Source organism: Mustela putorius, unplaced genomic scaffold (genome assembly GCF_011764305.1).
Source record: "Mustela putorius furo isolate JIRA1106 unplaced genomic scaffold, ASM1176430v1.1 tig00003909_pilon_pilon_pilon, whole genome shotgun sequence".
NCBI lineage: Eukaryota > Metazoa > Chordata > Mammalia > Carnivora > Mustelidae > Mustela > Mustela putorius.
Genome location: NW_025422057.1, coordinates 14550447 through 14569374, shown reverse-complemented (window position 1 = coordinate 14569374; position 18928 = coordinate 14550447). Strand labels below are relative to the sequence as shown.

The 18928-nt window shown below is 38.6% G+C and overlaps 1 protein-coding gene across 1 annotated transcript in view; it reads left to right on the top strand.

Moving 5' to 3' along the window:
- ATRNL1 (attractin like 1) overlaps positions 1-18928 on the top strand; it is an 815348-nt gene that overhangs the window by 709246 nt on the left and 87174 nt on the right. Inside the window, exon 28 of the mRNA XM_013055772.2 lies at positions 2081-2195. Within this exon, the coding sequence (XP_012911226.2) occupies positions 2081-2195 (115 nt within the window). The remainder of the gene's footprint in view (positions 1-2080; positions 2196-18928) is intronic.

The following is an 18928-nucleotide window of genomic DNA, read 5'->3' as shown; positions in this document are numbered from 1 at the left end:
GGATCAAATGCAATGCAGTGAAGCAAAGTCAGTCTTTTTGAGAAATGGTTCTGGAACAACTGGACATCCAGTGCAAAAAAATGAATCTAGAAACCTACCTTAAACCTTCCACAAAAATTAACTCAAAATGGATGATAGACCTAAATGTAAACTGCAAAACTATAAAAGTCCTGCATAACCTAGAAGAACACCTGATGACCTGGAATATGGCAATGACTTTTTAGAGACAACACCAAAAACACAATTTATGAAAGAAATAATTATGAAGCTGGAATTCATCAAAATCAAAAACTTTTGCTCTTTAGAAGAGAATATCAAGAGAATGGAAAGACAAAACACAAACTGGGAGAAACTATTTGCAAAAGAGACATCTGATAAAAAAAAAATGCTTTCTGAAATACACAAAGAACTCTTAAATCTCAACAATAAGAAGCAAGCCAATTAAAAGTTGTCCAAAGACCTTAACAGATACCTCACCAAAGGAGACATAAGGAATAGCAAATAAGCATATGAAAAGATCCTTCATATCATATATCATCAGAGAAGTTCAAATTAAAACAGCAGCAAGATGTCACTGCACACCTTTTAGAATGGCCCAAATCTGGAACACTGACACCATTAAATGCTGGTGAAGAGAAAGAGCAAGAGGAGATCTTATTCATTGATGGTGGTAATGCAAAATGATACAGCCACTTTGGAAGACAATTGATGATTTCTTAAAGAACTAAACATACTGTACTATAAGATCCAGCAGTCACACTCCTTGATAGTTTCCCAGTGGAGCTGAAAACTTACATTCACACAAGAGCCACCACATGGATGTTTAGAGTAGCTTTATTTATTTTATTTCTTTATATTTTTAGAGAGAACACATGCAAATGGGGGGGGGGACAGAGGGAGAGAATCTTAATCAGGCTCCCTGCCCAGCACTGGGACACAACATGGGGCGGTCTTATGACCCTGAGATCATGACCTAAGCCAAAGTCAAGAGTTAGACACTTCCCTGACTGAACCACCCACGTACTCCATATAGCAGTAGCTTTATTTTTAATAGTGGAAATTTATAGGCATCCAAGGTGTCCTTCAGAAGGTGAATAGATAAATGAACTGTGGTACCTCCAGACAATGTAGTGTTTCTTGGCACTAAAAAGGAATGAGCTACAAGACAAGAGAAGCCATGGAGGAACCTTGGGTGCCTATTAATTACTAGTGAAAGAAGTCAACTTGAAAAGGTTAAATTCTGTGATTTCAACTATATGACACTCTGGAAAAGGCAGAACTATGGAGCCACTAAGATCACTGGTGCCAGGGTTTGGGGTAGTGAGGAAGGGATAGATAGGTGGTACACGGGAATTTGGGGCAGTGAATATACTCTGTATGATACTATAATGGTGGATTCATGTCATTTACATTTGTCCAAACCCATAAACTATAACACAAGAGTGAACCCTAATGTAAACTATGGGCCTCTGATAACCGTGATGTCAATGAAGGTTCATCAGTTGTAACAAATATACCTCCAGGTGGGAGCAGTTGATGATGTGGGAAGCTATGCATATGTTAAGGCAAAGTGTGTAGGGGAAATACTGTGTCTTCCTCTCACTTCTGCTGTGAACCTAGAGCTGCTCTAAACAATAAATTCTACATCACATGCTTGCGGTATAAGACTGATGAATTACAGACCTGTACCTCTGAAACCAATAATACATTATATGTGAACTTAAAAATTTAATAAAAATAATCCTGACAATTGTTTAAAAAAAGTCTAAAAATATCTAAAAAATAAAGTCTATCAAAGAAAAAAAAAAACTAAAGATAGAAAAAAGAGTACTTTTCAAAAATAAATATGTACCAATTTTTAACCCCCCCTAAAAATGTCTTCTAAATGTTAATGACCACCACTACAAAAACACTGTATTACAATGAGAAAATAGTCAATTGAACTATTAGAAAATGAGACATTTTCTGTCCCCATCCACTAGGAGTGTATAGGTTAAGTGACTTCAGCAAGGGTAGGAGAAAAGTAGAATCACAGTGTCCTGTCAATTATGCGAATTTAAGGTTGGGTTTTCTTTTTCAGGGAGCACCCAAGCCCATAGCCATTGAACCATGTGCTGGGAACAGAGCTGCTGTTCTGACTGTGTTTCTTTGTCTCCCTCGAGGATCATCAGGTGCCCCTCCTCCTGGACAGTCAGGTAAGACGAACATGGAGCCATCAGCAGTAAAACAAAAACACATAGACTAAATGGAAGAAATAAACAATGCTATCATGCAGCACAGTGAGGATGCTTACATGGTTCTAATGGAAAGTGTCTTAGAATTTCTTAGAATGCAAACTTTTACCAAAATATCTAGAAATCCTCATTGCTATAAATTCAGATTTGCCAATGTTTCTCTTAGAAGTACATGTTAAATATGTGTGTATGTTTGTGTATAATGTATGTGAGTATGTATGTACACACACACACACACACACACACACACATCCCAATGTGGTGTTGTAACTACAGTAGAAATCTCCCTGACATGGCAAGCAAATTTTTGACCCCTTTGGACCACTTATTTTTTCCTAGTATGTGTGTCATAGAGGATGCCAAATTATAAATGTGATCAAAATATGGAACCAAATTAAAGAGTTTACTTGCATGTTTAGAATGTGAAGTTGTGTCAGAGGATGATGGCTTGATGCCAGCCTCTGGGTACTTAATATATGTCCTTGTTCTCAGCACCAGACAGCTGGAGCCATGGGTCAGGGAATCCCTCCCCCCAAATGGCACAACCAGTCTTCGCCTCTGATTCTTTTCCTACCTGAAAATCATATTTTGAACTAGGGGTAACTGGATGTGCCCTGTTGGAGGTCTTCTCATTGCTGTGATGTTGTCCACATTGTACACACACACACACACACACAATGTTGATATAACTTGTAATTAGATCACAAACTGTGCTTATGTCTCTCTTTTTACATATTCTATTCCACTTTCTTACAATGTGTAATTTTTCTGTCTCTGATTATTTGCTCTTCGCAACTCTTATGAAATGGCTGCTTTTTGAGGGTAAGGGTAATTTCCAATCTTTCTCTGGCAAAAAGTGCCAGAGATCTGGCAAGTTCTCAATAACAGTAATTGATGCTGAACTCACTTCCCTGATTATTTTATCTTTTCTTGGTTCCCTAGCTAGCCTTGACCTTGCATCTCACTTTCTTGATTTGTATCCAACCTGACACAGAAATGGAAGCTGTATTACTTTATTCCCTGTAAGCTTAAGATACTCCTAGAACAGGAGTTTTTTCCCGTATGGAGACGGAGGGTTTCCATCTCTTAAAAATGATTTGCCACTTACGGTACCTGATGATACCCTGTTGCAGGAATTTCTCCACAAAGTTTATGTGTAGGTGTTTGTTCAAAGAAATAAACGTTCTCTGTGCTTTCTCATATATTGAGTGAATGCCTTGCTCTTCTTTCAGATCTACCAAGGTAAACGTAAATGGGATGCAGCAAGTGAAATAGTTTGGCACGGGTCAGATAAGATGGATAATTGTAGGTACTGGGCCCAGCTAATGGAAGTATTGTTTTAGGACTGGGATGATTTCCAAAGCAAACCCTTCACTAATGAAAACAGGTCTGTGTGATATACACTGAGGTTCTTCTGGATCCTTGACAAGATGACGTACTAATGGGCAGAGTGAAGGCAACTGCCAATACTCTGTCCCTTTAACCTTTGAAATCTTTTTGACTGATTTGAAAGAACCCAGTAGCAGTGTGGCCCATTACCTTAGCTGTGTTCTATTGCAGATGCATTATGATTGCTAACAGTAATGCTACCTTAGATGCGCATAGTGCTTTAATCTATACAGTGTTCTCTTATTTTTTGCATTTGATCCTCATGACAAGCCGTGCAATCAGTAGTATAAAACTCACTTTGTAAATGATGGAATTGAGGCATAGAAATCTATTTTCTATGGAAATTCAAGGAATAATTAGGAAACTACTGGAGTGTAGAGAAAAAAAAATACTGATAACCAACATGCCAGGTAGTTTTCCCTGATGCTATGTAGCAGAGAGGTTATTTCTCTATACTCCAAAGCCCGTGTCTTCACAAAGCCCAGCATTTGAGGGAGTACTGAAAATGTCTATAGCGTTGATAAAGGTAGACAAAATTTTGAGTTAACTTACCATACTTTCTCAGAGCCTGTCAACTGAGCTGTATCGAAAATCTGTGTGCATAATTCAGGATGAGCTTGTTCTTTGTTTAAAAAAAACTCATAAATGTTTTCTAGGTGTTTTTTAGGATTAGGAATACTCTTTGAGTCTACTTCAAAACAGTATTAGGTGCTGTCTGCAGTCTACTTTGAAATGCATCAAAAACATGGTATTGATGTATGGATTGGAGGTAGGATGGGCGGATGGAAGCTATATTATAAAGCAGGTCAAGTAATTGTTAATGGTAGAATGCAGGTGGTGGGAATACTGTCATTAAAATTCTTTCTACTTTGCTACATGTTTGAAATTTTTATAGTAAGATGTTAGGAAACAATAAAATTAAAAAAAAAAAAAAAGCTCCTGACTTCACTGCCACCACAAACAAACAAAAAACAGGCAGTGTTTGTAGAGAGAAATTTTCTAAAGTTCACGTCTCAGTTTTCCCTAAATAAGGCAAATACTGACACCAACATACAAATTATATGACTTATTTTTTTACTCTTCATCAAGATACTTGGTGTGTACACAGCCAATTAAAACTTAACATAGTACCGTCTACTACTTGAGAAGAAATGCATTCCAGGGATCATTTGAGAACCATATTGGCTCTTGGAAAGGAAGTGTTGACATTGGTTATCTCATTTCTAGAGTTTAGTTTACCGCATATCTTTGCAAGAAGTTCGTCTATGTGCCTATGCTTATCCCAGTGCCCTACACACAGAAAGCAGTTCAAAAACACTCTTCATGATGATGGTGGTAGAGAAGGAGCTTCATGGATCAGCTCCTGACGCCATCCCCACGATGGGATGAACAAGGTGCTAGGAGCCTTCTCCTGGCTCTTGAGTGACTTTATGTCTGCAGATATTAGCATATCTATTCAATGTCTAGTACGTCTTATTTATTAGATTAAAAGTTCTCTTGCAGTCCTTAGCTCAGTCTCAACATTTTTTACGAGGCCCTTTTTTGAAATGTAGCTTTCCAGATGTTGAGTGATGCTTTTCATAAGGTTTTCTTCATTAGCATGAATGAAAGCCCTGTAGACAAGGGTCAGTTTGGGGATAAAGAGAAGGCGGGAACATCTGAGGAGCATGGCGGTCTTCTCTCTGAAACTGAGTGCCAGCACCCACAAATACATGATTCGGAAACGCACGCGTGCTAGGTTAATCACCATCTCTTTTGAGCAACAGCTAGTAATTTTTTTTTAATATTTTTATTTATTTATTTGACGGAGAGAGAGATCACAAGTAGACAGAGAGGCAGACTGAGAGAGAGAGAGAAGCAGGCTCCCCGCTGAGCAGAAAGCCCGATGTGGGGCTCCATCCCAGGACCCTGAGACCATGACCCGAGCTGAAGGCAGAGGCTTTAACCCACTGAGCCACCCAGGCACCCCTAGTAATTATTTTTTTAATTTAAAATATGACATGGTCTTTCTGGTTCATTCTCTTTCCACCAGAAAGTAGTTTAGGAATGCTTAGCAAGTCATAAGGGTCTAAAAATGTCGGAAGTCCTTTCCATGGCTTTCCTCTAAACAGAGATCGAAAGAAAAGCTGCAGATTCCTCCATCAGATTACCCCGTGTACTAATCTTTTTTTCCTTCTTTTTTTAATGTAATGAAATTAGGTGTTTGTGAGCAGTTCTCCCTCTAGGTGGCTTAGAAGAGTAAAAGCAAAAGATATTAAATAGGCTTTTTGGCATTCCTGGAGCAGGACTAATTAGGTTCCCAGTTCCCCCACCCCGTAAACCTGCTGCTTCATTATTCTTTGTGAGAAACTGTGGCCAGCCATGCCAGACTCTTTGGGTTAACGTGGTATTTCTGCTGTTGACAATTTGTGCACTATACACCACTTTCTCTACTGACCTCAAGATGGTTGAAAGACTGACATCCCCAGGAAAACAGGGCCCGCCAAGTAACTGCTGCATGACACTAAACAACGAAGCATGTCTCCAGTCACCTTGGATGGCAAGGTCCCCAAGCGTTTTAGAGTCACATTAAGATGAAATGTGGACAAAGTAAATAGAGCTCTTCAAAAGCATAAATTGAAAATGATAATGATTGCTGTCACTTTGTGATGGAGGATTATGGATTTCATAGTTTATGGATTCTCACTAATAAGTAGCAAATTAAGTCTTCTCACTGGATTAAAAATCCCAGGGACCCACATGTCCACAGCCAAAAAGAAGCGATGTGCTTCAACTAAAGATGGAATTTTGTCCTGGTCTTGCCTCACGTTTGACTGAGTCTAACATTACCAAAAAGAACACTGTAGAAAAGCTAAGGTTTTTATTCTATTTTTTTCTTTAGGCTTAGAAGTTTTGACAGGATGACCAGATTATTTTTAAAAATCTAAAATGCTGTGTAATGCTTAAAATGATAGTCTATTTACAGGGTCATGGATAACGATGACAAAAAAGAGACTTTGATTTAACTGAATGAAAAAGAGGTGGGAGAAAGGGAAGTAGTAATTCTGAGCATTGTCTCAGGTGCTTTCCATACAGTCATTGGTCTAAGCCTCTTAATGATTCTGGAAAGTAGCTATTGTTATCCCACAGCACCTGTGAAATATAGAAGGTCTTTGCAGTTCCAGGGACAGATTAGGTCTGCAGGTTCAAAGCATGGGACTCTCTTCCTCTGAAAGCTGTTTTTAAGCTAATTCACATTTCCAGAATCTTCTGAGTTTACTCATCCCTTAAGACTATTTTCCTTCCATAAATTTGCCACTGTATCTTCACACTTGTAGAAACACACCTGTTGATCTAATCTTAGCACTCTCTCTGTTAGGTGGCTGGAATAAGAAATAAAATTACTGAACCATATCAAGGCTCCGTTATGAAATATCTGGCATGGTAGTTACCTTTTAACCTCAAATCCAAATATTATTTGCATACACCATATGTATCTTCATAAAGAAGAAAGAAGAGGCTTTTCATGGCAAAATAAACTATAAAATTAGGCAGAGAGCCCAGGCAACACCAAAGAACCAAACACCTGGGATTATTGTTAATAAACATGACTCTGTGTCAAAAACACACCTGCTATTAAAAAGGCCCACAGATCAATCATAGAAAGTAATTTTGTCTTCTATCCAAAGTATAGTTACATAGTTACTGTGAATCTTCATGTACTACCTTTATTCATTTGAGAAATATTTAAATATGTCTGCCATAGACCAGACACTGGATATATGGTGGTGAACAAAAACAGAGTTCCTGCCCCTTTAGGGGGTACAGCATGTGTGGAGATAAACGTGAAGTAAGTAGTCACACAAGTAAACCAGTAAGACAAATTGTGCTAGGTGCTATGGACACAGAGTAAACAGTGCTATAGAGAGAGAGAGAGAGTGCTATAACTAGAGAGAGTTATATGGTCACTAAGCTTAATATCCTTCTAAGTGAGTAACAAAATGACAGTCACTCAAATCTCCTTTTTTCAGTTCTCACTTGCCACCAAGTCTTTGTCTGGCTTGACAGTTGAATAGTCCCTGTCTCGCCTCTCCAGCTTCTGGAAACCCTCCCCTCTGGTGTGCCTTGATCTACTTCAGGCACCTACTTACAGAGGATGGACGTGGAGCACCTCCCTTTGGTTCTTGGTTTGCCTCACGTGCCTCAAGTCCTTTAGCCAACCTCTCGTCCTTCTCCATGCTGTCTCCCAAGGGCTGTGCCCTGTCCACTCCAGGGGAGCTCACCCCTGACTCCGGATCTCCAGCCAGCACTGCTCACCTGTTGAGCACCAGCACCGCAACCTGGATTTGCTGCCCTTTGGGCATAACGTCATTCTTCCTGGACTTTCTCCCTGTTACCCTGCCTACTTCCCTACTGTTTTGTAAAATTCGTTTCAGAGTGGCTCAAGTTTGAGATCGTGGAGTTGCTTGCCTTCTTCACTTTCTCCCATCGTGTGTGCAAATCATCATGAAGATCTTTAGCTTTTACCCCTGTGGCAGATAAGGCAGACATCTTGTTTTTGCCATTCTTCCTGTCTCTACTTTTCATCGGGGCACCCGCTGTTCTCACTGGACTTCGGCCAAGAGAGCACAATTCTTTTTTTTCTTTTTAATTTTATTTATTTATCTGACAGAGAGAGATCACAAGCAGGCAGAGAGGCAGGCAGAGAGAGAGGAGGAAGCAGGCCCCCCGCTGAGCAGAGAGCCCGATGTGGGGCTCAATCCCAGGACCCTGAGATCACTACCGGAGCCGAAGGCAGCAGCCCAACCCACTAAGCCACCCAGGCGCCCCAAGAGAGCACAATTCTAATCATATCACTCTCTTCCTCATAAACCTTTGCTGGCATTTTATTGCCTGTTGATGTGAGTCCAGACATCTAGTCAGGGGTGTGAGGTCCTCCTCAACCTCTCTTCAGACTTCTTTCAGGTTTTGCATCCACCCACAGAATCTTGCCAGCGCTACCTATGGAGCACCATGGGCGAGCCTGCCCTTGGGCAGTTATTTTAACCTCTTGGACCCTCAGTTTTCTCGTCTATAAAGTAAAGAAGATGACCACATGGTATATTTTTATGATTGCTGCCAGGCCTGTAGTTCCACATGTATGTTTCTTCCTATGATTCTGTGAGTGTATGTGTGTTCTCTGAGGTGCGCTCTCCCTCTTAGCTGCCTGTTTCCAAAGCCCAGCTCAAAAGCCAGTTCCTCTTCCATGAAGACTTCTGTCTCCTCCATATACATGTGACCTCATTCTCCTTAAAGTCCCATAGATCTACCACATCAATTCATTACTGCCTCCTAACATGTATCAGAGTCACTGTGTTCTTTCCTTAACTTTCGTCCCCGGTGGTGAGCTCTCTGAGGGCAGTGGCTGTGTCTTATTTTGTCTTTGATTCCCCAGCTGCTAATAAGTTTTTGTACTTAGTAATTGCTTGATAAATATTTAATTGGTGAATAAAATTAATTATCCCTAAGTTATAGAACTTCTTCACCAAAAATATGTTGAAAATCTATAGTTATATGCTATACAAATGTACAATTTACTAGTTATAATTTGACTTCAGGCCAATAATCTTTGATAGACTAGATTTTATGTATTTATGATTCATGTAGCATTCAAGTTACAGATCTTGGACACTCAAATCAAACTCAACATTGCACCTTTGATGAAAAATATTAAAACTTGGTTGTTTAGATTTAAGGTTTAAGGAAAATCAGAATATTAGGGGACTATGACACAAAAAATAAGGCACTGTATGTTTCCAATGTAGCATGTACTAAACCTATCATAAACGTATTCTATTTTTTATTATTTGAACGTTGATTTCTTTTTTGATGATAATTTTTACAAAACCATGTTATTTCAGTTTGAGAGAGCACAACTAGGTTCCACCCTTTATGACCAGAAAAACAACTTTTAAATCTTACAGAATAGATGTCTACATATTAGTTAAAATCAGGAAAGATAACCTCACAAAATGCATCTAGCAAATAAAAAGTATCAGTTGCTATTGTACTTATTATTAACACATATCATTTGTTGTGATTCTGCTCTATGTTCATTACCATTCTTTCAATTATCATCACCCTATGAAGCATATAATATAACTTTTCTTTCATAGGTGAGAAAAATAAATTCACGGAGCTTAAGTCAACTTTTCTATAACCACACAGTAAATAAGTCACTGAGCCAGAATTTAAAACCAGAAAATCTCACACCATAATGCTCTATCCAAATCTTTTCTTTTTCCTTATGGGAAGTGGGGTGGGTTATGGTCAAAGGCCATTAGCTATCTGCTTTGAGAGAGAGTGGAGACTTCCCTTCCCTGCCCAATGTCTCTATGAAGTGACATGGCCATGGTTTTCCCATTTGAGATTTTAATTTTTTTCTTCGTGTCATTGGTAATAGAGAGAAATTAATTAATGTGCAAAAGGAACAAAGAAGAAAATAAGGACAAGAAACATGAAGAATAGTGAACATGGCTAATTAAATATGCAGTAGAAGGAAGTGAAACAGCCTGGAAGTTAACTCAAATACTCTCAAGATAGAGCAATTAGAAATAAACTCACATGAAAAGTCAGAATTCACGGACGTGAAAAGTGAGCCCCCGGCACTGAAAACACGGCCAACACAATTTTCTTTTCTTTTTCTTCTCCCCACCTGCCACTCTGTTCAGGTATTTCTAGAATTGACTGGGAAATAATTACTGTGGTCAAAGAGAAAAGCAGGAAAAACTAAGCAGCTCAACAAATCAACTACAAAGCCAAAGGGGAAAATCAAAATTTGTTGGGTATAAGTAAGTTGCTTCAAAGCAACAAAACAAGAAAATAAGAATTTTGCAGAGATGAACAAAATTTAAAGCCTAAATCAGCCAACCAGTATTTCCTATGCTGGTTGACATGACGGTCTCTATACAAAGCTTCCAATTAGTAAGATGTTTCACTTTTAATTGGTCATGAATTAAATAGTCCTGCTTTACATGCTTTAGGGGAATTTAGCAGAAGGCCACCTGCCTTAAACAAGGATAGATGGGTAATTCTGAGTGTTAGACAATTTTAAAAGTTTAGGAGCTTTAGAACTGAACTTAGAAACCATTTACTTCTCTCCTGCATTTTGCAGTAAGAAAGAAAAGGAGGGAGGGAGAAAGGAAGAGAGAAACAAAGAAACCTGGAGAGCCAGAAGCTGGGGAGAGATTTGTCAAGCTCAGCTCGTGAGAACTAAAACCAAGGTCTCTGGATCTCTCATGGAGGGAGGGAATTCACCCCTGCCTCATGCTTATTATGCCATGTGGTAAAGCCTGACAAGAAAAGACCACAATAATAATCCCCGCATTGCCAGAAGGCAGGACTGCATACCTTTCACCAGAGCCCAGAAATGGCAGATGGAAACAAATTCCCTAGGTCCAAAAAGGAAAATTAAATGGCTTGAGAAAATATGTATCCTTATCAGGAAACTGATAAAATGCTAAGAAAATGTGGGTGGAGGGCCCTGGGAATTTCTTCTTTTCACATAAACATGTTTCTGGTGGCCACTCCAAAGGGCGAGTGGTCCCTTAGCAAATTCATCTGGAAGGAGTATATTCAAGTTTTGATAAAAAATTCCATGTTATACTGACAGCTGATTTAATCTCCTATCATTTACTGTAAAATGGTACCACAGGACCTACCAAAGGCATCTTTGAGTGTGACTTTCCCTTCATTCTTAATGAAAGGCCCAGTGGAGAAGCTCGCACCAATGATAGTAGTGTTGTAACTCTAAACAAGGTAAACACTGATTATAACAACATTAACCACTGAAGGCCTGAATCATCTCTCTCCAAGGACTTTTAGGGAAAGAGTTAATGGTCCTCTGCAAAGTGAGTAAGTTGCCTTCTTTTATACACTGTATTACTTGCCAATGAGGGCAGCCCATGTAAGTTGGGTCTAGACCCATAACTGGTGGGCAGCAAGTTCAGAGTGGGCCTGCAGAAAAAGTGTTGGCAAAACTTAAGAAGGAGCTCATCCTCTTCTTTAAGAACACAACTCCAAATAAGCAGTTTGAGAAGTTCTTCTTGGTCCCTGGAATTATCATTTAGAAGGCTTGGAGGAATGAATGAATTCTTGCCCCATGAACCTGCTGTCTGACATAATTTGAACCGAACCTTGAAGGCCCTAAAAGTCTGGATGCAGTGACCATACATTCAGTTCCATTTATTCAACAAGCCAGGCAAGGATCATCAAATCAATAACATGACTGTGCCATCTGCTTTCTCCTTGCTCACCATCATAATGAAAAATGACTCCTTAAGTGTTCTGTGAGGCAATTAGCTCTGAATGTAGAGCTGTAATGGTGAGAGGCTGAGTCACATTTGTATTCAAAACTTTACTGGTAAAATGGAAAGGCAACTATTGTCCATATTAATAGATACATAAAATGTATAAATGGGGTAATTTGGTATTACTCTATTTATGCATAATATTATAAAATTGAAGAAACACAGAGATAGGAAGGGCACTGTAATGACACCGGCTCATCCAATGGCTTGCGACCACAGCTAGTGACCCTGCTCAGAATCATCTTGGACAGACAGACAATTTCTAAAAACTTTCCCAAAAGGCATGCCCATAACTTCTGGGACTAATTCGTTCTGTTATTTAAAAATCTTCACTGCAATTTTCCCATTTTCTTTTGTGTTCTCTCTCTCTCTCTCTCTCTCTTTGTTTTTGTTTTGTTTTTGCTCTGTTTTTGTTCTCATCCCTCCAGAAATAGAGAACAGCTGATCACATTCCTTATAATAATCCATCATGTGGTAGAAGGCAGTTTTGAAATCACCTCCCAGGTCAGGTTCAACGCACTGCTCCCAGTCCTTCTATCCGTGCCTTCTGGAGCCTATGTCTTCCAGCTTGGGTCATCCCATGGCTCTCAGAATGTCCCTCAATCTTCCCAAAGCTCATTTGCTCAAGAGTCATGGAATAGAAGGAGATTCTGGAGATGGTTCTATCTCTTTGTTCGAAAGAAGAAGAAGGTAAAGCTCACCTGGACAGACTTCCTTAGTGCCCACCATCCTAGAACCCAGGGGGCTCTCTCCGGCTTTAGTGTCATCATGCCTTAGTGCTAACATCTCTTTTAAAACCAGCTGCCCTGCCCTGCTGGTTACTTCCCCACCCCCCACAGTTCAGAAGGACTCCTTTGTCCTTTTCTGACCCTTTCTGCCATTCTGCATTTTGCATTTATACCTACTGTTTTTCTTGCACAAGGAAAGGAGGCAGTTCATTTCAGTTAGTTTCTCTGATGTTTCAAGGTTTTTTGAAGTTTAATACCATTATTCTAAGCTCTGTTCTCATGCCCTATGTCCCATTTGTGTTATCTGCAAATATGAAATTTCAGAGAGACAAAAAATACTTCACATTGCTGGATGCTAAAGTAATTTTTAAGATACACTCTGATGTTATAGATACACCACACCCCTGTCCTGAGCATGTACTAGTCCTTCTGACTATCTATCTAAACTATCCTCCAACACACAGCAACCCCCACACCTCCCCTCCTAACAAAGGAATGTCACTTCAAGGGTCACTTCCTCTGTGAAACCTATTTCCATCCTCAGTCCACTCCTTTATTTTTTGTTTATTACTATAACATTTTTATTATAGTGTCTCTATGTTACTCAGACAAGCTAAGGGCAGGAGTTTTCCCCTTGTTCATCATTATATCTCTGGGTGCTAAGTGGTACCTAGAACACAATAGAAAGTCAGCACATGTGCTTAATTATTTTACTCTTTTCTCTTACTCATCTGTCCTTACTGGTGCTAACTTTCCAGAGTCCAGCTCTTAAGCTCACTATGAATTTTCAACTGCATTTTCCCATGTACTTGTTATAAATGAATTATAATATAAATTATAATTACAATATAAGTTAATTCTATATGTTTCTCAGTTTTAAAAAGTGGGGGAAAAAAAAAAAACCCTCCCTAATCTCTGGCCTAAAATTTGGCTTCTGAAATAGGATCAAAACTCTACCAAGGTTAAATCACCTGTTTCTTCATTGCTAACTAGCCCATTGTTTCAGCCCCATTCTAGAGGACTACTTGTCTCAAGTCATGTTGGTCACTTTGCAATATGTGGCTTTTTAACCCCTTACATTTAACAAGTTCCTTTGGGTCTTTGAATATTTTTTTCCATACATAAAAATCTTACTTTGATGATTTGGTCATACACAAGATCATGGTTTGACCTTTTCTAAGATCGTCCTTTTTTCTTTTCTTAAAAATAAATGTTTCATAGGCTCCTCTTCGTTCTGGGTGCTTAAAGCAGGATCAGAGTCCCTACTTCCTTTTCTTGGTGGCCTAGGAGTGAGTCACCAGACCCTGCTTCTGCTGCTTGACCATCCTTTTACAGTCTGCTCTGATTCTTGCTTGGCTATGTAGCTTCTATATTCTTTGTTGTGGGTTTTTAGATCACAGCTGTTTTTAAGACTGAGATTTTTCAAATGCTTTGAGTATCTCTATTTTGATATTTGTTTCTAGCCTTTTCTCTTCATGTAAAAACAAGTCAATCTTTTTAAACCTGTCTTATGCTTACTGCATTACAGATTATGTTCCATTCCCCTTTATATCCCCAGGGGTCACTTTCGTCTTTGCATTAATGTTTTTCACTTTCCCAAACACTTCAGAATCATCCCTGTATCCTAGTCTTCTTAGGTGACTTAAAGTCTTGTCAGAACACTCCAAAGTCCCATTTTAGCTCTCTATATGCCTCTTTTCTGTCCATCTGAGCTTTACCTCACTTCCTTTTTCCTTTGCATTACAATTATTTCTAGGATTGCAAGTATTCTCACCTATCATGTTGGTGAAAACTAAAAAGTGTGACAACACATTGCTAGTGAAAATGCAAACTGGTACATCCCTGTTAGAGGGGAATTTGGCAATAAATACATAACAAAACTACACTTGCACTCTTTTGACCCAGAAATCCCCCTCATAGGAATATACCCAAAAATATACTTCCAGTAATGTGGCAATACATGGACATTCATTTCAGCATTGTTTTAAATCACATAACATTGGGAACAACTTACATGAGAGTACATGGGAAAGTAATAAAATAAATTATAGTACATCCACAAATAGAGTACAATGCATCTGTAAAAAAAAAAAAAAAAGATGAGGAAGATCTCTATAAGCTGATATGAAATTATTTCCAGGATATGTTATTAAGTGAGAAACATAAAGTGTAAAAGAATATCTAGAGTATGCTATCTTTCATATAAGCAACAAGGAAATTTTTAAAAATGTACAGATACCTACTCAATTTTTCAGAATACAAGAAACATAAAGGGAAAACTAATGAGATTGGTTACCTACAGGGAGTGGAAATGGAATATGAAAATGGAGAAATAGAAGGGGGGTATAGGAATGAGGGGTGAGGGGAGAGTGACACTTCTTTGAGTACCTTTTTATATACTGCTAGAAACATTGTAGTGTTTCACATCCCAATAAATGAACAAAGAAAATCAGGATATGGGGAACCCAAAATGGAAGAGAAACCGTAAAAAAATGAACCTAAATGCATTTCAGATGAGTAACATACCTGCACAAAGGGGATAGGAAAGAAAACAGCCTAAGTAACTTGGTAAAATAACATTTGATCGTATACTATAAGGTTAAAAGCAAATAGAACTATTTGCAAGCATTATACTGTAGTTAGTACATCTGTTTCTTTGGAAATGGTGGTGGGGCATGGGTTTGCAATGCTGACACTATGTCGATGCCATGGTTAAACAAAGAGATTAAATGCCTTGTGGATAATGAGAGTAGGGTTTCTCACTCTCAGAGAAAAATAAAGTGAGAAGAGTAGAGTGAGTCCTGTGGTACTGAATTGGTATTAGAACCATCAGCAAGGGCTTATTCACATGCATGAAGACATACGTAGAAATGCAGCTGTGTGTATGTGGATTAGCGTACATATGTGTGTTTCTTCACTGTGTCCTCTGAGAGGGCTTGGAAGCAAGGATAACCTCAGTAACAATGAACACTCTGAGTTCGCATCTCTGCGTTTCCTAAGCACATTCTGCAATAAAAGGAACCAGAACTTTCCAGAGAAATGGTTGACTCCAAGGCCAGGAAGGGAAAATGCAAGATGAGCTTGGGACATCTTACGGTTCCAGGGTTCAAAAGTTAAGTGTTCAAAAAGTTATGAAGACATGTCGGAAAGACACAGGAGTCCACCTCGAAGGAACAACCATCTGCCAAACCTGGAATAATGAACAATAGAATAAATACATGTACCATTGGATTATGACTCAGAGAATAAATTAAATGCCCACAACTCCTTACTAACATAGATATAAAAATTGAATAAGTTAAAAAGTGGCATAGAAAGAACAGCTCCTCTTTACAGTAGAATTCTAGTTAATGGTTATACAAAGAATAAGAAAGATAGAAAAGTCATCTTAGACAAATACCACAGTGGTAATTACTGCAGGCAAGAACAATTGATGGAGTCTAAAATTAATGGGAGAAAATATAATGTAAAACAGCACATTCGCAAAGCCTCAAAAGTATCTTCCCACAAGACATTTCTAATTACAAAGGGGAAAATAATTAGTTTATAGTAGAAAACTGTAGCAGACATGACCTTATCCAAATGATCAGGGTTATCCTATCATCAGTAATAAAACATAAAGAAATCATACACCCCCTGATATGTTGCCCTAAAAGACCAAAAACATCACTACTGTTCTCGTTAAATGCATAAGACTAATCTAATTATGAGTGAAGATCAGAACAAATCCAAATTGAGGGAGAGTCTACAAAACAAACTGACAAAAAGTCTTCAAAATGTCAAGGTCATGAAAGACAGGGAAGGACTGAGGAATTAACACTAATTAGAGGCTAACAACATCTGCATGCAGTCAGATCCTGAATTAAATCCTGGAGCAGAAATAAAAGATTAGAGGGAAAACTGGTGAAATTCAAATAAGGCCTATAGTTGACTCAATAGTACTATGTCAGTGTTCATTTTCTGGTTTTGATCATTATTTGATAGGACAGTGTCAGGGGAAGCCAGGTAAATGGCAAATGAGAACTCTGTACTCCTTTGTAACTTTTCTGTAAGTCTAAAATTATTTTAATGTGAAAAGCTAGTAAAACACATTTTCAGGACTCTTCCGCATTTGGGTCTTATTCCAAAAGTTAACCTATAGATTATGGGCTGTATGACAGACCTCTCATGCAATCTGGAATATCTGTCCTTGTGACTTTCAGTTTGGGGCTCAGATTTTGAAAGCACTGTTTTCCCTGTCCATGGTCTCTTCCAGTCAGCAACCACATGGGCTTTCTGTATCTGAGTTTCAGCTGCTCAAGGGAATGGCTGCCACAGTCTTTGAAGCTATTCCTCAAAATTTCCAAAGTGAACCTTATATATTCCACATAGTTTATATTAAGGCATACCATCCCAAACATACCTCCAAAATGGTGAAAAAAATATCTAGCCATTAATATGTGATGTTTAACATATAAATACAAAAACATATCTTCACTTACAATAACTAAATAATAACATTAGGTGTAGCCACGATTTACTGAGCATCTGCCATGTATGGCCACTGTCCCAGGTGCTTTATGTATATTTAAACCATTTAATTTTTTGACTGTAACTCATGGGTGAAATTATGTGTTTTACAGCTAAAGAAACCATGCTTCAAAAGGTTATTTTACTTGCCAAAAATTTTTTACTTGCTGAAGATTTTAGAGCAAGCAAGTTGTAGAGCTGGTTTTAAAGCCTGGTCTCTGTGCCCCATATGCTGAGCTGTCCTATCATTGAAATCTCTGAGGTCATGTTGGCCAGGCTACTTGTTCACACGTTAAAGACATTGAAGATGAGCAAATCTTGTGAATGCCTTGATGCTATCCTCTTAGAATTTTCTCCTTTGATTCTTGAATTGCATGTTCATTTTTATTTTGTTCATTAGAATGCTATAGCTCATGGATTTTTTTTTCTAATTCTGTCTTTCATCTTTAAATCATATTTAATGTATAAATCAGGAAGTGTAGGACTTCTAATGCAACATGGAAAGCAAGACTAATAAACTTAAAACAAGATGATGCATATTTACTACATTGTTCATATCTTTTACCATATTTCTTGATGAGAGAGAGAGAGAGCTGGGGAGGGGTAAAGGAAGAGGGAGAGAATCTTAAGCAGACTCCAGCCCCCCCCCCCACAGAGCCTGACATGGGGCTTGATCTCATGACCCTGAGATTATCACCTGAGCTAAAATCAAGAGCCAGACACTTAACACTTAACTGAGTCAACCAGGAGCCCTATTTTACCTACTTTTTGTTAAAGTTTTGAAAATGTTTAAAGAAATTAGTCATCCCAAGACCATGAAAAAGCGAAGAAGCTTTTTCTATTAAAAATATTCTTAAGTTATTTTGATCTGGAAATATTGTGTTGAAAAGTTAGCGGTGCGGGGGGTGGCGCCTGGGTGGCTCAGTGGGTTAAAGCCTCTGCTTTAGGCTCAGGTCATGGTCCCAGAGTCCTGGGATCAAGCCCAGAGGCTCTCTGCTCAGCGGGGAGCCTGCTTCCTCCTCTTTCTCTCTGCCTGCCTCTCTGCCTACTTGTAATCTCTGCCTGTCAAATAAATAAATAAAATCTTTAAAAAAAAAGAAAAGAAAAGAAAAGTTACTGGGGGAGAGGAAGCATCCTAATGCAAATATCATTTCTCTTATTGATTTTTCTCAATTTAGAAAATATATTCAGTGGCGTGCAAATGTCTGAAATGAGCAAAGATATACACACACAACTACACACACACACACATACACACGCACACACACAAACATACAATTTATTGGGTATTTACTATGAGTCCATTGCTGTAATAATATTTTCCGAGTTTTCTCATTTAATATTGTACTAATCCTGTAAGTTGGATCCTACCATTTGTACTTAACAAACAAGGAAAATTGAGTTCAAAAACTTGTAGTAACTGATAAACTCAGGATTTCACCCCATTTTTTTTTTCTGACTCTAAAGCCTAGGCCACTAATCCCTATATTCTACTGGTTCCCCAGTAGGAAAATATTAAAAACAGCATGGGAAAGTACGAAGGCAAAAAAGGCACTTACATGAAATATGTTAAGCTTACATCTAATTTGCTCTATTTTGTGATTTGGGGGAAAAAAAAAGGTAGAGCAAAAAGAAAGAAGGGATTTTAGAGAGTGATTCAGAGATCAAACATTATTTTATCTTTTGTCCCAGAGCGCTTCAGATATAAACCCAAGGCTTCGCTGTTGCTAACGCGCAGCCC